The sequence below is a fragment of the Simochromis diagramma genome, unplaced genomic scaffold (genome assembly GCF_900408965.1).
Source record: "Simochromis diagramma unplaced genomic scaffold, fSimDia1.1 OVJJ01000822.1, whole genome shotgun sequence".
Taxonomy (NCBI): domain Eukaryota; kingdom Metazoa; phylum Chordata; class Actinopteri; order Cichliformes; family Cichlidae; genus Simochromis; species Simochromis diagramma.
The window spans coordinates 1,562,320-1,590,077 of record NW_024387520.1 but is presented as its reverse complement, the minus strand read 5'-3'; the positions used below and the strand labels follow the sequence as shown (position 1 = coordinate 1,590,077).

Below are 27,758 nucleotides of genomic sequence, written 5' to 3'. Positions count from 1 at the left end.
CAAAAGAAAAAAAACTTGGCTGCCTACATTTTTCTGCTAAGCGAAGCGTATCATCTAAATCAGGAGTTAGTTGGATTGCTAAGCAGCTGGAGCTGGTTGGATCTTTGGGGCTGAATTTTCATGCTTTTCGCACACATTATATTTCCTTCAACTTCAAGAAACTCAGTGGTTTTTTCAGGTGTTTTTTTTTACATTATAAGCTTTGATTATATTTTAATTTTACACTTCTAATGAAGATGTTATGACAGCTGGAACAAAGAAAAAGGAAAAGGAGCTGTTGTTCTTGGTTCTGGGTTTAAGGTATCTGTAGGAATGGGAATCAGAACTAACATGAGTACTCAGTGACATAACTGTGGTTAAAAAGCAAGCCATTGCCATTTCCCTGTACATCTGACCACATTTGAATTTAATTATCCTTCTCCTCAATGATACAGAATTATACCACTTTAAGCAGTGTCATCGGTTTATGTGGTTGGTACCATTACTAAGCAACCATGTAACTTGCTGTAACTAACTACCATGTAACTAACTAATCAATGACGGCGTCTCTTCTTATACATATTTATTTTTTTATATATTCAATATATTTTCTCTCTGAGTAATACTATAAACAAATATTAATACTTCTAATACTTTTTCACTCTTTTTCACTCTAATACTTTTTTTATTCATGTGATGCATGACAAACTGTAGAGTGAACTCTTTGTTCTCCTGATCAAATGTCATGCTGAAAGATTGGAAACTGAAATATTAAGCAACTGAAATGCCAAGCAAAGTTCACAAATGATGAAACGTTTTTATTTAAACTGGTCTTTATTGAAAATTCTCAGAGGAGCACCTTTTATTTTTTATTTTAATCTTTATTTAACCAGGTTATTCCCATTGAAATTAAAGGTCTCTTTTACAAGGGAGACCTGGCCTTAAAAGTTACACAAACCAGCCTTTATTATACCAACACATTATATATAAAGATTACTTCTTCAGTATTAGTTGGGCTAAAGAGACACAATCACAACTGCCTAGAAGATCTAAAAAGGAACTATAGTTTACAGCACAATTCATTATTAAGCAACATACACCCACCAGAAACTTTTAGGTACACTTCGATTCCACTGGGCAGAACCACCTTTAGCAGATGGATACACTGTGGTCACGAAAGGAAGAAAATGGTCAGCAACAGCTGTCAGGTAGGCTGTGGGGTTTAAACAATGTGTGCCAAGAAAATATCCCCACATCGCCAACAGCCTTAATATAACCCTTAAAATTCTAATCCTACTGTCTGAATATTGCCACAGAAACTCAGACTCTACAGACCAGAGAACATTTTTCCATTCTTCTGTTGTCCAATTTTGGTGAGCCATATGAATTTGTGGCATCAGGTTCCCGTTGTCAGCTGACAGTAGTGGTACCTGGTGTGGGTTTCTGGGTGTAATGGTTCAACATGTCATCCTTTTCTGTGCCTTGTTGTAACGACTGGTTATTTAAGTTACTGTTTCCTTCCTATCGGCTCAAAGCAGTCTGCCCATTCTCTTTTGACCTCGTGCATCAGAAGTTTTTTCAGACCATTCTCTGTGAAGAGATGGTTGTTTGAGACAATCCCAGTAGATCAGCAGTTTGTAAAATATTCTGACCAGCTTGTCTAGCACCAATTTTTTGCCACTTTCAAAGTCACTTAAATGTTCATTCTGATGCTCAGATTGAACTTCAGCAGGTCATCTTGATCATGTCTGCACGTTTAAATGAGTTGCTGTTACATGATTGGCTGATTAGAGGTAGTGGGTGTACCTAACAAAGTGGCTGGTGAGAATGTTAACCTGAGACCCTGCATCATCATATTTGTGTATTTCATTTTGCTGTTCTGCACCTTATTCTTCATTCTGCTCAGCTGTGTTTTATATGTTGTTAAGCCGTGTTGACTTTATTGTATTGTGCTGTAAAATGACCTGATTATCCCAATATTAGGACTTGATAAAAAAAAGTATGTAACAGCTTTGTAATAAAGTAACAACTCCCTGCTCAAAGAGAAAACTTAGTTTATGTCCAACTAATCAAAAATAACAAGGCAAAATTACAAATTGCATCCCAAACATGAACCTGGGTCTCAGGAGGTTATCTCATGTGTTCGCTATAAATATTTCAGATTTGTGTGATAAATATTGTGTGACATAAAGAATCACTGATTAAATAACCCTGTTTAACGAGGCACATTTCATATTGAAGTTGACAACAGTATTGTCCCTGCTCCGTCCGAACAGCCGATCTGCCTCTTTTTGGAAGACTGGAACTCGTTCTGGATTTCCAGAAAGGTTTTGTTCTTGGTTTCAGGGACAACAAGGAAGATATATATTATCACCAAGCAGCAGATAACCAAGAACACCAGGAAACAGTACTGCTTCAGTCCGAGCTGTAAAAAATAAAACAAGTGAGTGGAACATATCCAAGTACAACATTGAGGTTTAAATGTTCATTTTAAATGCAAGAAATGGTGATAAAATATTCCAAAATGATCATAGATCCTGAACCATTTGAACACCTACCACAATGAAGGGGAAGACCAGGCCAATGAAGAAGAAACTGGACCAGTTCACTGACCCTGCAAGCATGTACGCTGCAGGCCGCGAGTTTTGCGTGAACAGCTCAGTTGTTAAGATGTTAGTCACGCCACCTTCATGGGGGAAGACACAGAAGAAATCCCTGTTACAGCTGATGTGCAGACGCAGCTGATGATGCACATGCTTCGGTGAAAGAAAGAACATTTTTACCTGGTCCTAAGCCAAAACTTAAGATGAAAGCAAAAACACAGACCATGCTGAGGTATGGAACAACTGGGCTCGCCTCCTGAGAACAAGGAAGTTGTGCAAAAGAAACGTTACAACACACGTTCAGGTCTGTTGGACCCGTTTTCAGTATTTACCAAAATAAAAAATACGTAATTTTTATTGTTTCTTCAGACTTTTTGCCTTTGGCTCATTTTCTGCAAAGAATGCATACAATAAAACTTCATAGAGCAACCCTGCACATTTATATTAAGCATGTGTGTTCAGGTGTGTTTTTAGTGTGTATGCATTTGTGCTCTTGCTTTTCCTGCACAAGGCTCCAACATTGTCATATTTTAACACCTACACCTGTCTGCTCCCACATTCCTGCACATTTTAACCTCTGGGTTGTGGGAACCACAATGTAGTTTCTCACGCTCCATCCCAGGCTGCATATCGAGGGTGGGGCACAACAAATACAAATAGCTTGACCTGTGTGGCTGCGTATTGGTCATGAACTCATTCTCTGCTTAGCACTTTTAGATGAGTCAGTTTTGGAAGATGATGCAGAGAAACAGTTGAGTTTTATCAGATGTGATGGTGCAGACAGGAAGGAACGACGGGACAGACTCAAACTCTGCAGTGACAACTCTAGCCTATAGCACACAGGTCACTCACTGAACCAGACTCTGTCAGGTGAGCACTCTGACAGTGCTCACCTGACAGAGTCTGACAGTAAGCATGAGGCTGACCTTTAGTCATCTCCAAAATAAGCTTACCAGCGGCCAACACAGGGAGAAATATGGATGCCAAAAATGGTTAAATTACATAGTTTACTTGTCCAAGGACTGAAACACCTCCATATGTGATGCAACCAGGGTAACGAAAGCATGAACACCACACAGGGTTTAAACCCTTAAATATCTCTTTTTAAAAAGATTTCTTGGCTTGACGATAATTACCTGAAAAGTTAGGGTCAGCGTGAATAAAACGCAGCAGATAGCCATCAGTGTGTATCCTCCCATGATGAGTACTTTCCTTCCCAGACAGTCAATGAGCATACCCTGTGAGACACACAGCATGTCACAAGACCAGAAAGACTCCAGGCAAACATCTCTTTTGAGGATTACTCTGATCCATTTCATGTTCTATTTCCAGCCATCTTACACAAACGTCTTGAAATTCTTTTCTATTTTTCTTCCTGATGGTTTATTTTTTATAATCTGACCGCCTCTGACAGTTCATCGCTTGGAAGCGATATTTGAAAGGTCTCATCTTGTGATTTTAAGATTGCTGTAAGTGTCATAGAGGATCATTATTTCTCTGTTTGCTGAAACAAAAAGAAAAATTTGAAACTAAAGTTCAAGTATTTTCCAGTTAAGATAGATTATAAATACAAGTATGCACAACTAAAGCCATTTCACACATAAACTCTGGACAGTGTCAGGAGCTGGACTTGGTCACATGAGACACATGACACCCGGGAGAAGATATTTCACTTCAGATGTGCTGTCTCACCTGGCAAAACTCAGCTTGCTTCAGGAGATCCTGCCTCCTCGGTAGAGTAAGCTGAAGTCATTGCACTGCAAAGCTGAGGTCTATTGTGACTTATTTTTTAACAAATGATAGTCCTGATTGGGCTTGCATGAAATCTTATAGTCTAAAACTCCCTTGTATTCATAATCTGACTCAGTAAAAATAATTGTAAAAGTATATTAATATTCGAACCATTACACACATTGTTTTGGGTTTACCAGTTGGATTCTTTGTCACATATTAGTCCAGTAATGGGTAAGCAGTCCTTCACCCCAGGAAAAGCAAATGTTACTTTTAAAGGCTTTGGGCTTAAAAAGTGTAAGATCTGTATCTTCTAACCTCTGACGTCATCATGCATTATGAATAAGTGGGGCATACATTTAGTCTATAAAGAAAACTTGTCTGTAAACAAGAAGAAGTTTTATAAGAGTAAATTTCACTTCACAGACCACCACAAGCACCCCAAGCAATAGCAATGACAAAGAAATTCGTAGAAAAAAAATGTCACATTAGAGTTTTATGATATTTGTATATCCTGAGTTAAACTGGAAGCAGAGATCTCATAAAAAGGACTACAAGTCAGCTTATGCTTTGAGTCATACTTATAAGGTGAATACACTCAGATTAACACACAATAACTGTGTAGGGCAGGGATGATGCATACAGCTCACTTTGATCTTAAATGGGTCAGAGCAGTAAAACTACACAATAAATGTGTAAAATTACAGAAAAAGCTCTGGTGGTTCATGTCATGTAATTAAAACACATCTAGTTTTCATTTTTGCGGGCATTTCTATAGTAGGTAGTGAAAAAACAGGAACTTTCTTGTTATTTAATTGTTTATCTATTGGGCCAATTCTGGCCCCCGGGCCTTATGTTTGGCACCCTCAGTGTAAAGGGACTGGAATTTTTTTTGAAGTCAGAGTTAGGTAAAAAATGATCCCAAAATACATTCATCTACACTTAAATCTATTGAGTTTATTGGGTTTTTAGAACATATCTGTGTAAATATAAAAAAAACTAGTGAAGGTCTACAATAGCTGTCAGACTCCTGAACTCTGCCTCCTGACATCTGACCCACGTTAACACATGGACTGAACATACACACACCCACAATGGACAACTGTACCCTCAAACACAATAATAACATGGACTGAACCACCACTCACAACCACTAGCACTTTATATAGCCTCTGTAGAAACTATCTACACCCTCACTTATCTTAACGGCACTACTGTATAGCTCTGTGTAAATAATCATTCTGTACATTCGATAATCTTTAATCCTACAACTGTTTACAACTTGCATAGTTCCCATTTCTGTATAGCTGTATATCTCAGATTCTGTAAAGTTATTTATTTCATATTCTGTATAGTTTTTCATATTTATATCCTGTTCATAGCCTGTACATAGCTTGTACTCACTACAGCCTGTACATACTTATAGTTATAGAATATTCACAACATACTTCATACCGTGTACATTATAACATACCATAATAGACCCATTTCTGTAATATACTCACATATCTATATTATTGCTAATATATATTGTAATATATCTATATCACTAAAGCACTTCTGGATGGATGCAAACTGCATTTCGTTGCCCTGTACCTGTGCATGTGCAATGACAATAAAGTTGAATTCTATTCTATTCTATTCTATTCAATAAAGAGATGTCTTTATGAATGGAAATACAGAAGGCTGACAACGAGGCGCAAACCACTGGTTACACTTAAGAACAAGAAGAAGATTCGACATGTACAGTACTGAAATAGATTCTTTGGGTAGATGAAACACAGAAGCCCAACTGATTGGAAGAGAAAAGCATGGCGAAGGAGAAAATCTGCTCGTGATCTGAAGCATGAAATGCTATCTGTCAGACATGGTGGAGGCCTAATGCATAGGCATGCATGGCTGAACAGCATTATAATGTTTACTGATTATGTGACTGCTGATAGAAGTAGCACAATGACATCAGAAGTGTGCACAGCTATAATTTCTGTTAAAATGGATAATGATCCAAAGTACACTGCAAAGAGTTTGTCTGAGGCAAATAAATGGGATATCCTTCAATGAACAAGCCAGTCACCTGATTTCAATCCACCAGAGCATGATTTTTTAGTTCTTAAATAAAAAACTGAAAAAACTGCAGCGACTGAAGATGGATGCAGTAAAAGCCAGGGGAACATCTCAAGGGAGGAGATCTGGTGATGTCTGTGGGTTCTAAACTTCAAGCAGTTGCAGTGGATTTTCATCCAAATACTAAAAACAATACTTGAAAATACATGACGAGAAACTCATACTTACACATGTTAAAGCGGTGATGCATTCACAGGCACCAGTGCCGACAGTGGCGTATGGTATCTTATCACTGGGAATACCAGACTGTTTGAACACGTAACCTGCATAGAAGTAAATCTAAAGGGAGTGTAGAAAACAAATAAAGAAACAAACACAAAACCATAACTTTCAGTTCTTTGGAAACTCCTTTTTCATCTTTGTGTGAACTTTTTAAAGTGGTCGTACGTACAGCATTGATGCCGTTCAGCTGTTGTGCAGCGTTGAGCACCATGATGGTGAGAACCTGCCAGCGTAAAGAGCGATCAGCAAAGAGCTCCCAGGGTTTCTTGGCCTGTAAACCTGATAAGTTATTCCTCTCCTTCTCAATATCCTCTTGTTCACTGTCACAATCAGCTATACCGTGCAGCTGCTTCAGGGCTGCAGACACATAAGACACACAGGACTTCAAGTTATTGCGCTTCCTTCATATCTGACTAATCTGCGGTGGCTGTTTGGGGGGGGTGGGGGTGTCCTGTCAGAAGGTTTCCACCGTCAGAAATTCATCACATGCTTGAAATGAAAAGATAAATGTCTCTGCCTCTGGTTATTTCTGCCAAAGGGTAGTCTTTATACATTTTATTATTTACGCTGTCACATGCACTAAGTCGTCTTTCCTGGAAGAACACAATTCCCAGCGATCTGAAATGGAAGGAACGGTGCAGCTGTTTTACCTTTCTTACAACCCTCTTCATCCCCTTTGTCGATGAGCAGATAGCGTGGGCTCTCAGGGAACCAGGGCAGGATCAGGAGCTGCAGAAAAGCTGGGATACAGGTGGTGGAGAGCAGGATGGGCCAGTACTCCTCTTTCCCCAGGAGCTCTCTGTATAATTGTACAAGGACTTCAGCTTGATATTTTCTTTGAAGGGATGTAGCATTGGAACTGTGTGAAAAGTTCTTCTTCTTAATGTGTTTATTCATCACCTGAGGCCAATCACTTGTCCGGTAAAGATCCCCCCAGTAATGAAAATTGAGGTTCCCATTCCCATAGCACCACGCAGGGAAGTCGGAGCTATTTCTCCCAAATATAGAGGTTGAACACAAATGGCAATGCCTATAAAAATATTTAAAAGACATTTCAGAAGGTTTTCATGCAGCATCATTATTAGCCATTATTAACTGGACATCTAATTCATGTATCTGTGTTTCTCCAAGATTTAGAAACAAAACATTTAAGTGTTCCTGATGTACTCACCTGCATTTAATCCAGAGATGAAACGTCCAATGATGAGTAATTCAAATAACCCTGTAGGATAACTCAGACCCATCAGCAAAGCAGCCAGGAGTGCAAATATGTTATTGGTCAGCAGTGTCCCTTTTCTGGAAAGAAAAAATGAATCCCATTATTTATAAAAGAGAAGACAATTTTTCATTAAAAATAAAAAAAAACATGTCCATACCTTCCGACCCTCACAGACAATGTTCCACCAATCAGTGCCCCTATAAGTCCTCCTAAAGTGAATATGGACACGATAGTGGACCAGAGGAGGGTGAGACCATCATCTGATATTTGAGTTTGGTAACGCTTGCTCCAGGTTTGGTTGATGAAATCTTGCACATACTGGAGAGAAAAGAAGAAAATTGAACACAAACACTGTTTTTTATCAACACAAGTGCAAAGCAATGTCTAAATACTGCCACTACTCTTATTATCAGTCTACTTTTTTGTCACTGAATAACATCACTGTACTTGGCGATCATTAGACTGCCTGTGCTTGTTAGAACGAATTATTTGAGGGTTACATTAGGCTTTCCTCTATGTGTTTGTGTGTGCGTGTTCTCTAATATCAGAATAACAAACACAGTGACTATAGTCCACGTGTTACTATGTTTGCCCTCAGACCGTGTTTTGATCATTTAGATCAATAGTTATGGAAAAAGTCCAGTGAGAGGCAGCAGAATTATTACCGCTGTGGGCGCATTGATGACAGATATATTATATCCATACTGAAAGGTCCCCCCGATGCCAGCAGCACACACAGCCAGCAGAAGTGATTTGTTTGGAAGCTGCAAACAGAAAAACAGACCCACAAACAAAAGTGTTTCAGTATCATCTTGGACAGAAAGCTGCGTCCCACCATGCTGCCAAACGTACTTTTATTTTTCAAAACCCTTAATCCATTACAATCCACTTACCCTTGGCCGCCTTCTATCTTTGGTTGCTTTAGCTAGAAGAGGCTGATATTCATTCTTGTATTCTTTTGGCATGTTTTATATTTTGCTTAAAGTCCTGGATTCTTTGAGGGAGAGCAGAATATCAGAGTATCCTTCTCGCAGGAGCTTGCATCCAACAGGAAACTTAAAGCGGACGGGGGGATGAGTTTATGCCGGGGATAATACAATTGATCTGTTGTCAGAAAGTGCCCTTAGGGTGTGGGGAATTGGCTAAATTATTCCATGTTTATTCAAAGTTCATGGCGCACTAACTGAATCCAAACACAGCATGCAGTGTAGTTTAATTACTTTCACATAAAAGAAGAAAAGTATTTCAGGATCCACACATAGGGGAGTTACATAGCATTATGATTTTGGTCTACCGAAAACATGTTTCACAAAGAGTAGCACAATGTGCACCTATTTTAATATATTTTGGTTTCTTTTCTTTTTTCTGTTTTTAAAGACTTGCATAGCTCACAGGTTTGATGCCATGGAAGTGTGATGCATGCCTACAGGCAGTATGCAGTACCACATTCACATTTTAAAAGGCTGAGAAAAAAAATCCATAGTTATGCCATAACATATGTCCTAGGCTATACGCTCAGCAGTAAATATGCTATGTGCGGACTCCCCCTATAGTTCAAGTATAGAAAAGCAGTTGGTGAAGTTTTTTGAATAACTGCAGCCGCTGGATGGATTAACTGTGGAGAGCAATCTGGGCCGGCCATGGTGCAAAGTTTTTGTGGCTGCTGTCTTTTCCATCATAAGGACTCCAGTCTCCGTCAGAGGAGGGATGCCCGGAAATGTTTATAAAGAGCAATTCATTAGCAGTTTAATAAAGCTGATAATAAATATTCATAATTTAAGACATTCTGTATACAATAATCCGAACTGCAGTTATAATACATATCAATACCAAGTACTTTAAACGGATTTTTGTCAATCTGGCAACCCAAAACCACGCGCTTTTAGAATGTAAATATTGATTGAGGATTTATTTTAGGATTTAAAATATAAATGGCATTTATTTAGGATTAAAATTATTAAACTACGGATTACAGCTCGCATCCTCCACAGACACTAGCTACGTTTTATTTCATGTGAATTTAACGTTTTTCTTCATGACTTTGCCTCGTGACTGGCTCTCTTTAGTCATTTGAGGAAAGACGTCTGAACCCAGGAATTATTTAAAAAAACAAACAAACCCCCAAAACGAACAAAAAACAAGAAAACCAAAAAGAAACAAAAAACCCTGCAAATATTCTAAAATAATTTATTTTATTTTATTTCTTTCTTTATTCTTTTTTTTCTTTCTAACAGCCCTCATTGGTTCCAAACCCATGTATGACTCACCTCTTTCCTTGATTCCGCACGTCCCTCATCCGCGTTCATTTTGAAAGCTGCCGTAAAATTACGCTCGCAGAAACCATTTACAAAGACTAAATTTTCCACTTGAATCCAAGTTCTGACAAAGTAGCAGCCTACTGTAAGGTGCAGCACATGACCTCGGCTCAGCGTAGAGGGCTGATTAAGAGGTTGAGGCACATTCCTGCTGCATGGTGAAGCTTGCTCTCGGGTAAAAGAGGGCTTGTTAACCCAAATATTAAAATAATATTCACTTTGTGTTACACACTTCACACTTACAGCTTGTTTCAACTGTCATGTGACTTTTTTTTTAAAAGTTTGGTTCATGTATTGTGGTCACGAGAAAAAAAAATAGTACAATAAGTTCTCACTATATTCAAAGATGATAACACAAATTTATTGTTCAGGTAGCAGAAGATGTCATCTGCTAATTTGTAGTTCAATAAAATTGGATTCTATTTTCCATGGATGACTGCCTCCTTGGTAAATACATATTTGGGTTTGAATTACTTTGGATAAAAGTGATAAAACAAATAATTTCTAAAACTTTGACACTGATTTTATTTCCAAGGTCGCTGCGCTCTTAAATTTGTAAATCATTCAAAGAGTTCTGCAGCTTACCACAAAAAAACAAAAAACGTTTTAATCCCGTGAGAACTTTTGAGACTCTAAAAATGGAAATCTCAAATAGAGTTAACAGTGGATATTTTTTTCAAAATGTACAGCTCAGCTTTAGTTTCAGTCTGTAGTGATGATTTGTTGATCAACGTTAAAACAGAGACAGAAAAAAAGGAATACTCTCGTGTGACACAGCTTAAAGCTTATTCAAATAAAACCCACTGAAGTTACTTGTAGTACAAAACAAATAAAAAAATGTTTGATCTTTGATAAATATGGTCATTATACTGACCACATTTATGAAACAATGACGCAAAAGATCATTCATTCAGCTGATGCTGTGACAGCGCTGTTTCCACAAAGTTTTTACCATTTCGTTGTACATGTACAATGACAATAAAGGGTGATTCTATTCTATCTATTCAATGGACATTCTATTGCACCAGCTCCACTCTATACTACAGACGCAGCAGAGCACAGTCTCCCTCAGGCTGATCTATTCAGGACACAAAAAACGTGTCATTTTTACTGTTTATGAAAAATGTATAAAAAAAATTGTAAAACTTGTATGATGCTTAACAAGGAGGTGCAGCAGGTAGAGTTACAAACTAAAAGGTCAATGTTTGATCCCTGGGTCCTTCAGTCAGCTTGTTGAAGTATCCTACTGAACCCCAAACTGTCCCCTCATTGGAGTGTGAATGTGTGCAAGGCATGGAATAAAGTGGTGCACGAATGTGAGCACTCTATCTGAGTGCTCAGTTAGGGTAGAAAAGTGTGATATAAGTACCAGTGGAGTGGTACTTATGTCACAAGCTGGTAACATGACTGGATATAAAAAGGTCATCCTTTGGAGCTCAGGTCCTTCAGGAACCTTTCACCAATCTTTCACGGCTAATACAAAGAAACAGAAAAACATTTGCACTCATAAACAAGTGCAACAATTCACTACTTGACCTAACATGTCTTTGGACTGGTGTAGGACACTGGAGAACCCGGAGAGAACCAATGCAGGCACAAGGAGAACACTGTGAAGACTTTACCAACAGCAAAGATGATGGTAAAAGTATAACTTCTAAGAATCTTTTAAAACATGAATTCGAGACAAAGTCAGCAAAGGGTGCAGTTTTTATTACATATGACTGGCGAGCCCACACATGCAGCTTTAATTTAGATAATGGCTCAAAAATACCACTTCAAATAAGAGGATTACATTTCACATTTCTACATTATTACTGTAAATAACATCAGATTAATCCAATAAGGTGGTTGATACATCATAAGCTCTTGAAGACTTCTTTAGACTGCAGATGCAAACAATTTAAACCTAATGCATTGAATTGGATTGGACATATCACTGAAACATCACTGGGAATCGTCAGGCCAAGAAAGTCTTTAGTGAGGTTTTCTAACAGAGAAGAAGCATAAACAGCCATATAGTGCATCAGAGGGTTTCTCATATGCATCTGTGCAGCAGAGGCCATCAGCCTCTGTGTCTTTGAAGATGAAAACAGACAAAAGGAAAACAGTCATTTAGGGGCATTGGTCATTATCCTCTTCAATTATTGTTAAGGGAAAATTGTACTTAGTAGTCAGTATAAGCTTTTAATGATATAAGTTTACATGTGATAGAATACTGCATGATGACCTTTTCCCTGCTTAGAACTGATTGTCCTTTTCATTGTTCAGAACTGATTGTTCTTTGTAAAACGTGTTCTGATATTTCTATCTGAATCTTCCCACAGCGATTGTAAGAAGTCAAACAAGCAGTTCTGACCTCGCACACACACACACACACACACACACGCACAATCCCATACGCACATGCTCACGTATCAACATTACACTGAACAAATGTTTTCATTTTCCTTCTGTATAAATAAAAGACAAGTGCAAGAACAGGGCGCTGATCACAGGGCCCCACTCTCTGATGTGAGCGCTCTGTGAAACGCCCTTGCAAGTTAAAACTGCAGCGTCTGTGTGTGTCTTCACTCTTAGACTCTCAGCTGAAGAAGTGTCATTTAGAATAAATCTCTTGACCTCTTGACAGCACTTATTTCCAAACAGCTGATGCATTACACTTATAGAATAATATGTCTCTGTCAAAAGTGGAGACAATATCTTCTTCTCTCTCGTAAAAGGGAATACTGCATGATTTTTTAAAGCCATCATTTCATAATTTCAGTACACCATCTGAGTGGATGGAGAGGTACTGATATTTCTGGTCATGCCTGGGATCTTTCCACTTCTTGGAAATAGTCTTTGGGCCTCTGCCATCCTCAAACAGATGCTGTATGTTTGGCAATTAGTTTGTTATCCACAGGTATGACTCTGGATAGAAACTTGCTTTTATAATCCATATTTTTCTGCTTTGACATTTAGTTAGAAAGTCTAACAGCTCACATTGAGGTTGATTTTCCAGCTTTATTTCTGGTACCTGATGATCAGCTACTGCTTTGTTTCAATTCTTCCTCTGCTGGCGAAATACAAGACCAGTTCAGTATCGTAAATGGGTCAGACATTTAAGATTAAAGTATTTTTTTAAACCTCATGGTTTGTTACATCAGCTTTGCTTCTCTTTAATGAGTTTCTCCTCACATACAAAGTCTTGAATAACCAGACCCTGTCACACCATTATCATTTTATCCTATCAGACTACAGGCTTACTTGTGGTTCCTAGAGTTTCACAAAATAGAACTGGAGGGAAACCCCTAACTGTTAGGATGCCTGGGTCGTTGACCCAGGGTTGTTGAGTTTATTATATTATTTATACTTTCTAGTCTTTGGTTTCTTTGAGTTCTGTCTTATGGTTTATGTCCCTGTCTTCTCTAGTTGCTCTGTCTCCCTTGTCACCTGTATCCCCTTGTCTAGTTCGTGTCTCTGTGTATCCTTAGTTCCTATATCCCCGTGTCCAGTCAGTGTCTGTCCTGGTCCCATGTCTCTGTTCCCTCTGCTGCAGTGCGTGCGAGTCTGTGTCTTTAGTTCAGTCTGTGTCATGTTTCCTGTTTTATTTTGAAGGTCCTTGTCTGAGGTTAATGTATCTGGTTTTGCTTCCCCTTGTCTCGTTAGGCCTGATTTGCCCCAGCTGTGTTTCCCTCCTGTTACCCATTCCCTGATTGCTTCCTCTGTGTATTTAAGCCCTGTGTTTCTCTGTGTCTGGGTTGTGATCTACTGTTTACCTAGCTGTGTGTTCTGTCAGTCCTCTGGTTTAAGTTTATTTTGATTTTTTCCAGTTATGTTATATTTTGAGTATTACATTAAAGCTGTTTTGAGTTCACGACTGTCTCTGGAGTCTGCACCTTGGGTCCTATTCCTGTCTGCACACAGCCACACATAACACTAACCTCTTTTTATCACTTGACTTAAACTTTTTGATAAAGATAGGGGTGAATCAGGTGACCCTCAACCATTCCTTAGTTATGCTGCTATAAGGTCAGACTGCTTATACCTTTGATACACTGAGCATTTCTTCTTCACTTTTCATTCCCCAGGTGTTCATACACTACTGCATGCCATTTAATTGTGTCTTTTATCCCCCATAATCTGTGTTTTGTCCTGTCTCCCCATGCACTCTTTGTCTTTTCTATTTACCCTCACTCTGAGTTGGTTGCAGCAGAAACTGAACTGGTTCTGCAGGAGTTTTCTTCCTGCTAAAAGTGTGTTTTTTCTTTCTCATTCTGGCCAAGTGCTTCCTCATCAGGGGTTATCTGATTGTTGTTGTTGTTTCCTCTCTAACCTTACATTTAAAGCACCTTGAGGCAATTATTGTTGTAATTTGGAGTTACACGAATAAAACTGATTTGAACTGTAATAGTTTTAATAATAGTTTTGTCAGTTATATTTTAGCCTATTTATAATAATTGACTTCTTAATGCCCACTTGTAGTACCATTCGGGGCCCACCAAGGGGTCCGTGGCCCACATTTTGGGAGCAGTTCGGGAGGGGCGAGAGCTAATTGTAGACATTCAACATGGCAGCAATTTTGTCCTATTTCTATGGACAAAGGTCAGTAATACAAACGAATCATTAAATAATATTTAAAGCCACGCAGGGCATACTAACACCTGTGTGTTCAGATGTCATGATGACGTCTGGCCGCAGGGGGAGCGCTTCTTCCGGACATAACGGTGTGTGTGCAACCCTGAAACCCTTCCCCGTGTGGTGTAGGAAAGGGCAGAGAAGCGGGTTCCCCTGGCGTCGTTAACCATGTCGGGTAGAAAGCCCCGGTCTGTGGCAAACCCTCTGGAGTCTGCGATCACCACACCGAGTGAGAGGATACTGAAGGAGTGCCACAATCTGTATGTGGACAGCGAAAACGGTAAACAGTTGATAATCTGGATTAAGGCTAAAGCAAAGTTAGGACCGCAAAGTAGAAACCAGCCCGCCCTGGCTGTGATATTATGGTAACCGAGCTGTGCCACTGCTGAAGCCCCCGACTGAAGTTTATGTGGACTTAAAGGTGTAATGCTGCTTGTTTAGTGTGTGTGTGTGTGTGTGTGTGTGTCAGCCTGCAGCAGCTGCTAGTGTGTCAAACACGTGACGTTGAACATCTCAGAGCCTCGCAGGGCAGTGCCCCATCTGACTGTATGCACTGATGCAAAATCACATACACATAGATACATAGAAACTTCATTGATCCCAGAAAGAGGAATTATTGTATTACAGAAGCAGGATCAAGAATAAAAATAGTGTAGTCTACAATAAATAAACAACATACCTCTCGGATGAGAGGTGAAACGTCTTCAAGCAACTTAAAGAAGTCCAGACGCTTTTCTTTGCAAGCTCCTTTGACTACGATGACCTGGATGACTGAGAACCTTCACAGACAACATAATTAATGTGCCGCAGTCGCATAGTGACGGCCTTATGCTGTAAGATATTACAGTAAAAAAAAAAAAAAATCAACAATTTAATAAGGGAGCCTCCCGCAGTGTGCTTTTTATTAATGGGAGATTATTATACCCTTCTGGGGTGCATGAAAAGCAGAGAGAATATCAGCTTGTTTTCTAGAAGGTAAACATTTGGAAAGGTGTGGTGTCACGAATAATCCTGTAACTCATTTTAGTTACCTTGATCACCATGTGTCCTTTTTTAAAAAAACAAAAAAACAAAAACAAAAAACTTATTATAGTGTAATAGCTAAATAAAAACACAGGCTTGTATAATTTGTTATATGTCAACCTTTGCCCTCTCTTCCCCTTCCTTAAGAATAACTTAGAAAAATGACCTAAACAAATGAGAGATGCCTCTAGACCTTTGTATTGTATGTCAAAATCAAGTAGATATATTGGAATTACATTTCTAAAAGAAATTTTTGCTCCAAAGAGGAAAAAACCTTAGAATTTATGTTCATTCTTGGGAGGCTGATTTATAAAACAAATATACACATTGTGACCGCATAGGGTTAGGGTTCAGATAACTTAGACTTCGGAGGTTTAACATAGTAGAATTGTACTTTAAGCATAACTGTCTTGGAGGTCATGACAGGCAACAGGCATCAGTTTATTTAGCTTTTACTGTGATAATTGTCACTACTGAGAAGAGTTGTGAGGGAGGACAAGTGGTAGTCATTTCATCTGCCACTTTGTAAAATTTTCCTCTACCTACTCTTTAACCATGTACGATTAACTATGCATCTGTGCAGGCTTACTATTTACTCACAACTACATTATTTTATTTTAAAACCAGTCTAGAGCATCACAGTACAAAGGTACCACTTTAGTCATTGCATGTCATGATTGTGTTGTGTGTGTTTTTCAGGCTTGGTAAAAATTGCCAGCAGCCTGGGAGTCCGTCTTCTGCCTCCCAGAAAGAAGATCATCGTGATGATAATGGGTAACCACTCTGCAGGAAAGAGCTCCTTCATTAACTGGTATTACTGATACTTCTTATTGTTGTTGTGATCTAATAACGCTGCCTGACCATCACATGCTCTGCTCTATGTTTCAAAGAGAGACTGGTGTCGAGAACATCCTGTTCACACATGACTTTTTGAAAGCGCTTTGTGGTTTGAATGCAGCCCAGTTTTGCCCCAGGAAGTGTGGATTTACAAAAGAAAATGGGGAAAAAACAGGTGTAATTTGTTATTTTGTATGTCAGTTAAATCTTTTGTCACCATCAAAGTTTTGTCCTTTTTTGAATAAATGCTGGGTAGGAAATATGTATGCTGTAAGATTAGTGACCTTTAGGCTACTCCCTTATTCGCGTCACCACATTGGGTGGATCTGCATATTTGAAATGCAGATCGAGGCATACAATGACACTGTAATACTGTCCCACATCCGTGCTAAAAGAAAGAGCATCAAATCACCATTAATAAATACCATATGTACTGAATCAAATATAAACAATATGTGCAGACATAAGAAGGAGGGTCTTTTCTGACACAAGCCTTCCTGGGATTTGTGTCTCCTCCTGTCCTTGAACTGGGGACCTTTCACAATCTGGGAAAAACTTCCTCTTCCTCTTCCTCCTTCTTCTTCTTAAGCTTCTTATTTTCCTCTTCTCCTCCTTTTCTTCCTTCTCCTCCTCCTGACCCTTCAGGGGTCGCCAAAGCAGATTATCTCCCTTCCCGACCCTATCCCTAGCATCCTCCTCTGTCACTCCAGCCTTCACCACAACCATGTACATCTTCTGTGGTCTTCCTTGTTTCCTTTACAGACAGTTTAGAATAATCAGTAATCCAACATGCTTGTCTGTGGTCTGTGGGTGGAAGCCCCAGTATGCAAAGAGAACCCACCCAAGCCCCAGCTGGCCAATAGATTCAAACTCGGGACTTTTTATGTTGTGAAATGGCAGAGCTAACCACTGCACCACCGCGCTGCCCCTGATTCTAACTGATCTGACATATTTTAGAGAGAGGGGGCTTTCTGCTGACAAATTGGTTAAGGTGACATTTTTTTTCTATTGCAATATTTGTTAATTTGTTAAATCTTTCAAGATTCTTATATACTCATCTTCTCTAATGTTGAAGATGCTCTTAAGGTCATCACTTTGATTATTACTGCTTAGAGATTGCAAACTGGTTCGAGGAGTGTTTTTCTACCTGACATTTGTTCTCTAGTCTCTTGATGTCCAAATTCTGTAATATCCCACTGATCACACAATTACATCCTTTTAAACAAGCCACAAGCTATATTATTACAGATGGATGGGTTGGTGGGTAGGTAGGTAAATTATTCTAAACATTAAAACATGAAAGAATGAAATTAGTTTCTTGTGGATAAATCAAATTTACCAAGCAAAAATTCAAACAGTGCATTGTTTGAGCTTCTTAAAATGTTAGGATTTGTTTATTTTCCCTTTGATTGTAAACAGAATCATTTTGCAGCGTTTTCTCACATGTAGCTTTCCGCAAGAATTGAGGCGTTGTTGCTTTAGCTCTTTCTCACTTTTGATGGCGTTATTATCTTTCTAGGTATGTTGAAGAGCACATACAGAAAACAGGGGTGGCCATCGAAACGCAGGGGTTTACCTTCATCACAAGTGGACGCAAAAGAGAATCTCTGACGGTAAGATCAGCACGGACGCGGCCGGCATGTGCAGCTGTGCCACGAAAAGATTTCCCAGCCAGAGCTTAAAAAGGAAAATTGTGACAGTTAACTCTTTTACTTCAGTGCAATCCTTTAATTTTGTTCTCAGTATTTGTTAAGAAGCTTGTTTTTATATTCAGCTATCACCTTTTAGTTTTGTACTCAAGGAGATGTTGCGATTTTTTGACTTCAGTAACATGAACTGAAGCTGCAGTCAGTCATAAAGGCTGATGAAGCAGGGTGTTTGATGTTGGCATTTATGTAAGGCACTCCCTCAGCCAGTGGTGATTTCTCATTCTATATGCTGCTCCACTGAGGGGCTTTGTTGTGTATGCATGCACACACACACACACACACACACACACACACACACACACACACACACACACACACACACACACACACACACACACACACACACACAAACATCTTTGCAGCATGAGAACAGGCTTGGGAGACACCTGCCTCTCGGTCGTCTCTGATATCCCTTCCCTCTGCCTCTGTTCATATCCTGATGTGGTGAAGGGTAGGAGTATGAATAATACATTTGGAGTGTAGGACTGCAGAGTAGAAGGATTATCTCCAATGTGCAGGAAGAGCTAAGGCGTGCACGCTGAGCCGCAGCACACTAGCTCGTGTAAAGCACCAAGATGAGAGAGGACTCTGTTGTAGAGGGGCGGGAAAAGACTGCAGGGGAAAAAAATGCAGGTTTGTCTCATCGGGTTGTTTCTAACACTGTCCTGTTAACTCTTTCGCAGGGGAATGCAACGCTGCATCTCTATCCTCACTTTCGACCGCTCCTGGAGTTCAAAGGTAAGACTTTACTTCTTCAACTCTTTACTATACTACATTTTCATGCCCTCTCAGTGAATGTGCAGATAGTTCCTTCTGTGAAACATTAAAATTTGATATATATTCCACGTGCGGGTAAACAGTAAAAACTTGGGGCTTTGCATCTCTATGCCTTTGATCGTGATATTTCTATGCTCATTGATGAAAATCATCACCAATCAGTCTCTACAATTAGCAAATTATTGGAATGGAGAGTTAAAACTGCAGGAGATGAATGTAATCACAAACTGCAGAAAGGTAGCTGTACCTTTGAGGTTTAAGATAAGGCTCTGCTGGTGGCTAATGAATATTTACCTCTGGATGCTGCTGATCAAAGTCGGTTTTAAAGACGCGTTGTGATCTGTAACATCACAAGAATGTCTGCCTGTTTAATGCTCGGTTACTCGTGGGCTGTTATTAATCCTTATCACAGGCTTCTGTGATTTAAGGTTGGGTTTAGGTCCTTCACCTTGATGACTCAATAGTGAGTCATAAACTTGATGATAAATCAGTCCAGACTCCTGTTTTCTTCTTCTCACACACGTGCGGCGCTCTGATATTGTTTTAAGACAGTTTTGCTCAGATCTGTGCGTCAGCAGCGCTCTGGATATGCCACCGGACGGCCGCTGTGAACGTGGTGATCGTCTACAGAGTCTGGGTGTTGCCTGCTGGCTGAGTGGGGGTGTGCAGCGGAGGGTGGGGGAGTGTGTTTGAGTGTTGACAGGCAGTGTGTAGAGAGTGGGGGTTCACTGGGTGCGGACCAGAGCGAACACTGTATGGCGTATGAGTCACACGCCCCATCGGCAGCAGTGCAGTTTAGTCAGAAGGAGCTGCTGAGAAATGTCACAGCTATTAGAGACGGCACAGCCCAGACTCCAGCAGCAACAGCTTCGCTCCGCAGGCCCGAGCCTCGCAACAATCTGCTGCTGGAATACAAGCAGGATTTTTCTTTTCAATTCATTTCAACTTTATCGTCGTCGTCGCCGCCGCCTGTGGAAACCAGCTGTATGAGACATTTGTTTACCTGTCACAGCAGCCGAGGATGACTCATCAGAAAAGCTCCATATATCCATACATGTGGGAGCAGCTGCTGGCTGCACAGTTTGGTCTCCTTTGGGATGTGCTTCTTAATTTGGCTTCATACTTAGATCTTTATGTGTCTGTCTTATCAACCTGTTGTCATGGGTTTAGCCTGTATGCTTTGTGGGAACTGACTGCTTTTGCTGCACATTAAAAAATAATCATATCCGCTGGTTAATCAAGGTCTTTGGCTTCTCAGATTCCTGTAGAAGTATTCGCACCATGTCTGCTTTCACCTGTTCAGCTCAACAATTTCTTTTTTAGTCTTGGTCGATGCAGCGTTATTGCAGCCTTTGCCCTTTTCCTTGTGCACATGATCTCCTGCACGGTCTTCTCAGTTACAGTCAGTTCAAGAACTTAGCGCACATTGGCGAGTATAACTCTCATTTTCAGTTGGCAGAACTTTTTTCCTTTCCCGCACGGATCGATGTATCTGTCCCCGTTTGTGCCTGTTTATTCAGGATTATATGGAATAGCTGAAGTGCGGTCTAGCAGCGCTCTAAGTTAAAGCTACTTTATGAAATCCGCACACACCTAAACACAAACATACATATTTTTAATATTTCTTTTGCACAGCAGGCATATCTCAGTACTCAGAGCCTTTTCTTAGGCGTGTGATAAGAGGCAGATCTATTGATATTGTGGCCATGCTGATGTGGGAGAAACATGAGGGAATGCTAATGTGCCAGAGGAGCAGTGGCTCTGCTCACTGCAGCACAAGGATGCGATTTGTGCTGGCTGTTGACACCTGCCTCTTTGCATGAAACGGCCTCAGTGTCATCCCAGGCCTCCCTGGTGTGTGTGTGTGTGAGTGTGGGTCGGCGTGGGAGGGGTTACTTTGTCACTAGTAGGGATGCATCTCAATAGTGATCCTGTTCTATTTAAGGGGAGGGGGGGTGTTCTTATGTGTGATGGTTGTGGTGGATTATCGTAACCTCTCAGTGCGTTGCCTCACAGTCGTTCTTCACTGGCTAGCTTTATGTCCCACGCCCCACACTAAAGCTGCCAGTTGAAGAGCTGTTGTGTGTAACCATGACAACAAAGCTCTCCACAGAGGGCAGTGAGGAAACAGAGGCCTCGTTAATATTTTCATGATTAGAAAAACAGAAATAAAGTTTCATGTGCGAGGGTGCGGCTGCTGAATCATCGTCACAGGAGGTGAACGTATCTTTTCACACGCGCACAGCTGTGTCTGTGAAGAATACGATCGTTTTGGAGTTAAATTATAGCTGCCGTCCCCAAAATGCAAAGCTCTTAGCATAAAAGTTGCCTTGAGATCTTGTTGCTGATCTCCCTCAGGCTTCCAAGTATTGACCGCACTGCGGCTTCCTGTAGCACACAATATTATAGCCATTAGAGGCGACATTTTCCTGCATGGACTGAACTCGTTACCTTAGTTACTGTGTCTTTATCTTTTTGCACATGCACGCCATCTCTATTTTCCAGGTGTTACTGACTACCTATCTGCTGAGATCTCCACCTCCAAGCAGAAGAAATTCAGCCTGGTGACTTTCGTGGACACTCCGGGTTTGGTGGACGGGGACATGATCTACCCTTTTGATGTGAATAGCGCCATCACTTGGTTGGGTGTGTCCTTTAGCTTAAACTTGTCTCTTCAGTGGTGATCTGTCTTCTTCTTCTCCTCCTTTGTGTCTACTGTACAGCTGATGTACAGCTGCAGGAATGTAATAAATGCTTTTTTTCTCTGAGCAGGAGAACAGGCAGACCTGATATTTGTGTTCTTTGACCCGATGGGCCAAGCGCTTTGCAAACGCACACTCAACATCGTGGAGAAGCTGAGCCAAAAATGCGCAGACAAGCTGTTGTTCTACCTCAGCAAGGCAGATGAAGCCGGGAAGGAGACAGACAGACAGGTCAGTTTACCTGATTTGTATAATTTATTTTTGTTTCAAAGAAAGTTGAACCTGTGAGATGAACTTTTGTTTTTCTCATCAGAGAGTGATGATGCAGATAGTCCAAGAACTGTGCCGCCGTCCTGGTCTTAACAAATGTGGCTTTGAGATGCCAACAATATACATCCCGAACCCACAGAAGGTAAAATGATCTGTGTTGGTTACTTTAAACTGCTGTGTTTGTATAAAAATTAGTTCTGGTTGTGCAAATATTATAAACCACGGCAGTGCAGTTATCGCTGCACCATCTTATGATCTACAACCACGAAGCGTGCGTGGTAGATTTGTGCATCCCTCAAGACCTCCGCTTCATTTCTGCTGAGCGAGTGCAGCTTCACTTTCTGCCAAGTCCACAAGGCTGTCAGTCAGAATGCCCTCAGGATTTGTCATGGAACTTTCCAGACCATCCTTTATTGAGATGTGCAGAGTGTTTTTCATGTTCAGTCCAAATCTGACGTGTTTACGAGCTGTTTGTCTCATGTAGCCGAGCAGGTGTGTGAACCAGATCGATGGCGTTTGTCAGACCATCGAGAAGACCATTAACCAGGCTGTTCAGAAGACACTGAATCAGCTGGAGAAAGATTCTGACCTTATTTGTTCCACTATCAGCAGCAGACTGGAGCAGGACAGGTATGACCTCTTGCAGCCTTGATAAAACATATTATGTGTACACTGAGCAGATAAGCATCACCAGATACTATCAGTTGTGGAAAATGTATGATAGCACATTATTGTTATGGTTGTGTACACAGGGCTGATGTGGCTTGCAACAAAAGCATCCGTCTTCATTCATTCCTGTGCGGTGCTTTGGGTGTTTTCCTGCCTTTACTCTTCATCCTCAGTTTTATTGTGAGCACCTTATCCAAAGAGCAGCTGGAGGAGCTGTTGGGTGAAGGTGCAACTCGAACCATCACTATCTTCACAGTAAGTGCTCTGAATGAATATCAGTTTCATAATATTTCATTAATTACTTCATTAGTGACTTAACATAGTGTCCTGAGCTCTCTGACTGTCTATTACTGTGTGTCTGAAAGGGAATAGTGATGTATTTATGGGACTGGATACCTGAAGATGGGCAAGTAGTCTTTGTCATCATTTTTGGGGCTTTTTGCTACCTCCTGCTTTTCCTGGCAAAGTATTTTGCAGGGTAAGTGTGGCAAAATGCAATTTAACTCGTAGAGATTAATTAAACAGATCGATTTTGTTCATATTGACATGACAGCATCACACAGTTGCTGCAGATTCGTCAGCTGCACGTTAATGATGCAAATCTCCCGTTCTGCCACATCCCAAACAGATAGTGATCTGATCAGTAGTGATCATTTTCACACCCTGAATTGCAGCGTCAGCTTTTGGTTCTTAGCCAACAAGAATGGTACCTGGTGTGGTCTTCTGCTCCTGTAATGTTAAAAGCAGATGGGTTAGAGAGCATTTAGAGATGCTCTTTTGCTCACCTTGGTTGTAATGACTGGTCATTTGAGTCACTGTTACCTTCCTTTCTGGTCATTCTCGTCTGATTTATGACATCAACGAGGCGTATTCACACACTGGATATTTCCTCCTTTTCTGACCATTCTCTGTAAACCTTAGATATAGTTTTGTGGGAAAATCCCAGTAGATTAGCAGTTTGAAATATTCAGACCAGCCTGACTGGCACCAACCACAGTTCATGTGTCCGTTCAATGCCACCCGATCAAGGTGTAAACTAAACAGGGACTGGTTCATTCAAATGTTCAATTTCTTTGTAGTTTTCTGCAAACGTTTTTTCTATTTTTCTGTCCTTTTGAATGCTCTTGATGGTTGAATAAGATCATTATAAGATCGCAAGGGCCTTATGTCGTATCAAGACATTAAAAAGACTCCTTTAACCCTTTAAAGAACTAGGCCTGAGAACCGGCCTGTATGATACGCTCAAACATATAAATCACATTTCTTCCCCCTTCTGATGCTTGGTTTGAACTTTTTCATTTTAATATCAACTTGACCTTGTCTACATGTCTAAATGCATTAAGTTCCTGCCATTTAATTGGCTGGTTAGTTTTGTGTAATGAGCAGTTGAACAGGTGTAGACTGTACATGCAATTACAAACACGAGTATTTTAATGCTGTCATGTTCTTCATTCTCAGCCGGAGGAATAAGACTCTGACGAAGAAGGAGAAGAGGACAATGGCAGAGTACAATGATTACATCCAAGATATCGTCAAGACTAAGAAGGTTAGATGTACATTTTGTGTCCTTATGCTCTCTTAACTAAGTTGTTTTTTCATTTGGATTGTGCAAATCTAAAGGCCACAGTAATTAAGTATTTTATTGATTTGTTATTGGTATAAAGGAAATTACTGCCAACTCTGCTGCTTCCCTTCATTTTATGGAGCTTTTTAGTGTTGATCAGGGTTTTTTTTTAAGTGAGCTGACTGCTAACTAAAAACTAGAATGCTTCATAAGGTAGTAAACTTTATGTCAGTGTTGTGTTTTCAGCTAGTTTAGCTTCCCTCGCTCGGCCCAAAAAGAAAAGAAAATCAGTTCATGCGTGTTGTCAATTTATCAAACATCAGGATTGTGAATCTCACACAGGTAACTTTTTTTCCACAGAGTAAATTATATGAATGGTACCTCCAGCAGTGTGCAGCAGAATATGACCTCTGACCCTGGGTAAGCTGAAGACACTTTGCACCAGTACCTGTAAGCTCGCAGGTGTAAGCTCTAAATCAGCCGAGATCACTGCCAGCAATTATCATCTCAGCAGCTGATTTGAAAAGTGCCTTTATTACTAATTATTGGAGAAGCTATGATTGTAGTCGTTTAATGAAAGTCAGACTGTGACTGGATTTTTTTTTTTTTATAGTCTATGGGTAATTATTGCGAGAAAAATATGAAATGTTTACAAATTACAAATTTTGAACATGGCGCTGCCTTTACCAGCAAACACATTTTCACGGTGTCCTCTATAAAGTTAGTTCTCATTGTTGTCATGTGATCGGTCTTTATATCGCACTACACTGTCCTGAGCGCAGTGTTACCAGAATGTGTTTTAAGCAATAGCTACAATAACCAATGCTGTGATTAAAGCCTGGGCATTATAGTTGGACATCTGATAAATACATGTTTATTGCGTTGAATCCTTCTCTTGCCTCCAAAGAGCCAATCACTTATTTTTATATATAAATCGTTGTCGTGTAATCATTGTTAGATGTTCCACAGACTTTCAGTACAGCACAGTACGGTGGCCTAGAGGTGCCACACACAGCAGCAAAAAGAAACATTTGACGGGAAAGTTGGTGACAACATTTCTTGTTTGCGACCGGATAAAATTCAAGTTCCTGGGAACAGGTTGAAGTCAGTTTTTCTATTTCTGTACTACTCTCAGGAGTTTTCTTGAGCAATTTGATGTGATTATATTTACCTACAAATACTTGGCGTTAGATGCACTAAAATAAGGTGCTAATAATTAAAATTCATTATACAGTAAATAGTTTTTAAGTAGTATTTAAGTAATTTTAAATACTTAAGTCTGACTTGACTCTATCATTATACGAGCATGTTTGCCCTACCCCCTGTAGAAACACAATATTCCCATTGTTCAAACCAACAGAGGATATTGTATATTTTGGCCTTGTGTCACCATTGTAATGATTTACATGATCCAGTCAAAAGGCTGGATTGGCCCTTTGTTCCCGCCTTACGTTCCTGTCCGCTCTCTACTCTTCTATCAAATAGAGGCTATAAAAATGCCACCTAGAAATCCTTGCTGAGGATCTGCTTTAGCTGCGAATGGTCCCATGGTGGGGATTGTAGCTCTCAGCATAACACAACCTCATCTCTTTGACCATATTTCTTTTAAGTGGGCCTCAGGGCTTTCAAGTAAGGTTTTTATATAAGAGTAGCATAGAAGCTGGAAATCCCTCCCGACTGTAGCCGGCGAACTTGATTTTGTCCAGTCACAATAAAAAATGTTGCCCCAACGCTTCTGAGAAAGGTGAGTTTTATTTTTTTTTTTGTAATGTTTTTTGTTTGTTTGTTTGAAGTTTCATTTAGTTCTTGTTGTAGTTTTTGTTGTGTTTTGCACCTCAGGGACACCATAGTACAGTGCGCTGTCAGGTACCTCTTACTTGTGTTAATAAGCACTGAATCCTGCCGGTCCGTTATTGATAGATGTAACTAGTGACACCATATACTGCCTTCACCACACTGTTTGTAGATGTATTTATCAGTGTTGACAGATGTCAACATGTGAGGTGCTTTTTCCTAGAGATGCACTGATCTAATGCTCTACATTACCATTAGAGCTGCTTTTGAGGTTTTCTTTTTTTTAATTGCAGTGACTGATATAAATAAACCTCTAACATTAGCGAGCAGGTTAATCGGTCACATGAAGATGGTTATCAGCTCAATAAGTTAACTCACAATTTTTCTACATGGCTATGAATGTGTTTACATGAACTGCATCTGATCAATCTGTAACAGCAGATCTGTCCGTTTTATAGGCTGATTTCACAATGGGAGGTAAAACTATAATATTAGAACAATATGAAGCAGTCAAACACGCACAACACTGGCTGAAAGCAGAGTGTGTGTACGTAATAGAAAGATTATGTTATTAAAAGGCACTTGGTGAAGAATCTTGGTCAGTAAGACTGGAAAAGCACTACTACATTAATAAAGCCTAGCCGATTGAAAGCCAGAAAGGAAAGTTGGTATAAATGCTGACTGTGTAAGTCAACAGACATACTAGCATTACAGCTCTATCACGAATAAACAGCCACAGTAAATTGTGGATGAGATGCGTGTAAGGCAATTGTTGCCTTACTCTTTCAGCTGCAGAAAAAATATGAAAAACAGGTCAAATATAGATCTAACTTAGCTGCAAATGAGGTCCACATGTACAAATATGTGCCCTGTTTTAGCATCCTATATGAAGGAGTCTATATCTATATTCCTTATTGATGCTAATGACAGAAAAACTTACTCTTCCAGGAATGGTGATACTATTTTCTGCTCCAGAGCAGATTAGCTGTCTGGCATAAGTTTCTATGGTTATATATCCCAGAAAGATGTGAACTGCCTTTGTAATCCAGAAAACCCAGGCCTAAACTTGAAGTTACCTGGCTAAGATGAAATCTTGCTTCATAATACATGATGCACTGAAAGAGTTGGTGGCAAAAGCACTGAGTTGACATTTCAGAATTTTTATCAGAATAGAGAAGTTGGATCGGTGCATCCTTACTTTTATCCAAGCCTCCAGGCTATTTGCAATATAGTTGTGGACACTCCCAGTTTGTTTGTTTTTTAATGTTAGATGGCTCACAATTCAGATTTTTTATATATATAGTTGTGAAACTTCATTTATAAATTCTGTGAAATGTTTGTGCTACTGCATGAAATCTAGACTCAAGTGATTTCATCTATATTTTTAATAACCATGAATCAAAGAATGAAATCTGTCAAGAAAAACATGCAAAAACTACGCTCTGTCACCTCTTTGGAAATCATTAAACATTTTTTTAAACCTGTTACACTTTTTTTTTTCCAGTTAATACAGTCAAGAACAGACATGCAAATAACAAGTAGAATAACATGAAAAATAAAATGTAACATAAAGCAGTTCTTGTTGGAAGACTTTTATTTCAAA

At 39.8% G+C, this 27,758-nt stretch overlaps 2 protein-coding genes across 3 annotated transcripts; one reads left to right on the top strand and one right to left on the bottom strand.

Annotated features, from left to right (window-relative positions):
• Positions 1–794: 794 nt before the first annotated feature.
• On the bottom strand, positions 795–10,316 carry slc2a11b (solute carrier family 2 member 11b). 2 transcript variants are annotated; one of them, XM_040019687.1, is made up of 12 exons: positions 10,146–10,316; positions 8,544–8,642; positions 8,036–8,196; positions 7,831–7,955; positions 7,560–7,689; positions 7,310–7,458; positions 6,829–7,016; positions 6,606–6,716; positions 3,719–3,820; positions 2,763–2,838; positions 2,538–2,665; positions 795–2,404 (listed from the first exon to the last, which is right to left on the bottom strand). In XM_040019687.1, exons 1-12 carry the CDS (start codon positions 10,182–10,184, stop codon positions 2,210–2,212), a joined length of 1,503 nt encoding a protein of 500 aa, XP_039875621.1. In that variant the 5' UTR covers positions 10,185–10,316; the 3' UTR covers positions 795–2,209. The 2 variants fall into 2 exon arrangements, with proteins under 2 accessions (XP_039875621.1, XP_039875620.1); XM_040019686.1 differs by lacking the exon at positions 10,146–10,316 and adding an exon at positions 8,772–9,128.
• A 4,542-nt stretch (positions 10,317–14,858) lies between these two features.
• si:dkey-98f17.5 (uncharacterized protein LOC569123 homolog) lies at positions 14,859–27,730 on the top strand. The gene is made up of 12 exons (XM_040019484.1): positions 14,859–15,090; positions 16,533–16,644; positions 18,190–18,283; positions 19,063–19,117; positions 21,662–21,802; positions 21,929–22,089; positions 22,172–22,270; positions 22,613–22,758; positions 22,881–23,052; positions 23,163–23,275; positions 24,256–24,343; positions 24,722–27,730. The coding sequence occupies exons 1-12, from the start codon at positions 14,979–14,981 to the stop codon at positions 24,773–24,775; spliced, it is 1,347 nt and encodes a 448-aa protein (XP_039875418.1). The 5' UTR covers positions 14,859–14,978; the 3' UTR covers positions 24,776–27,730.
• The last annotated feature ends 28 nt before the right edge of the window (positions 27,731–27,758 follow it).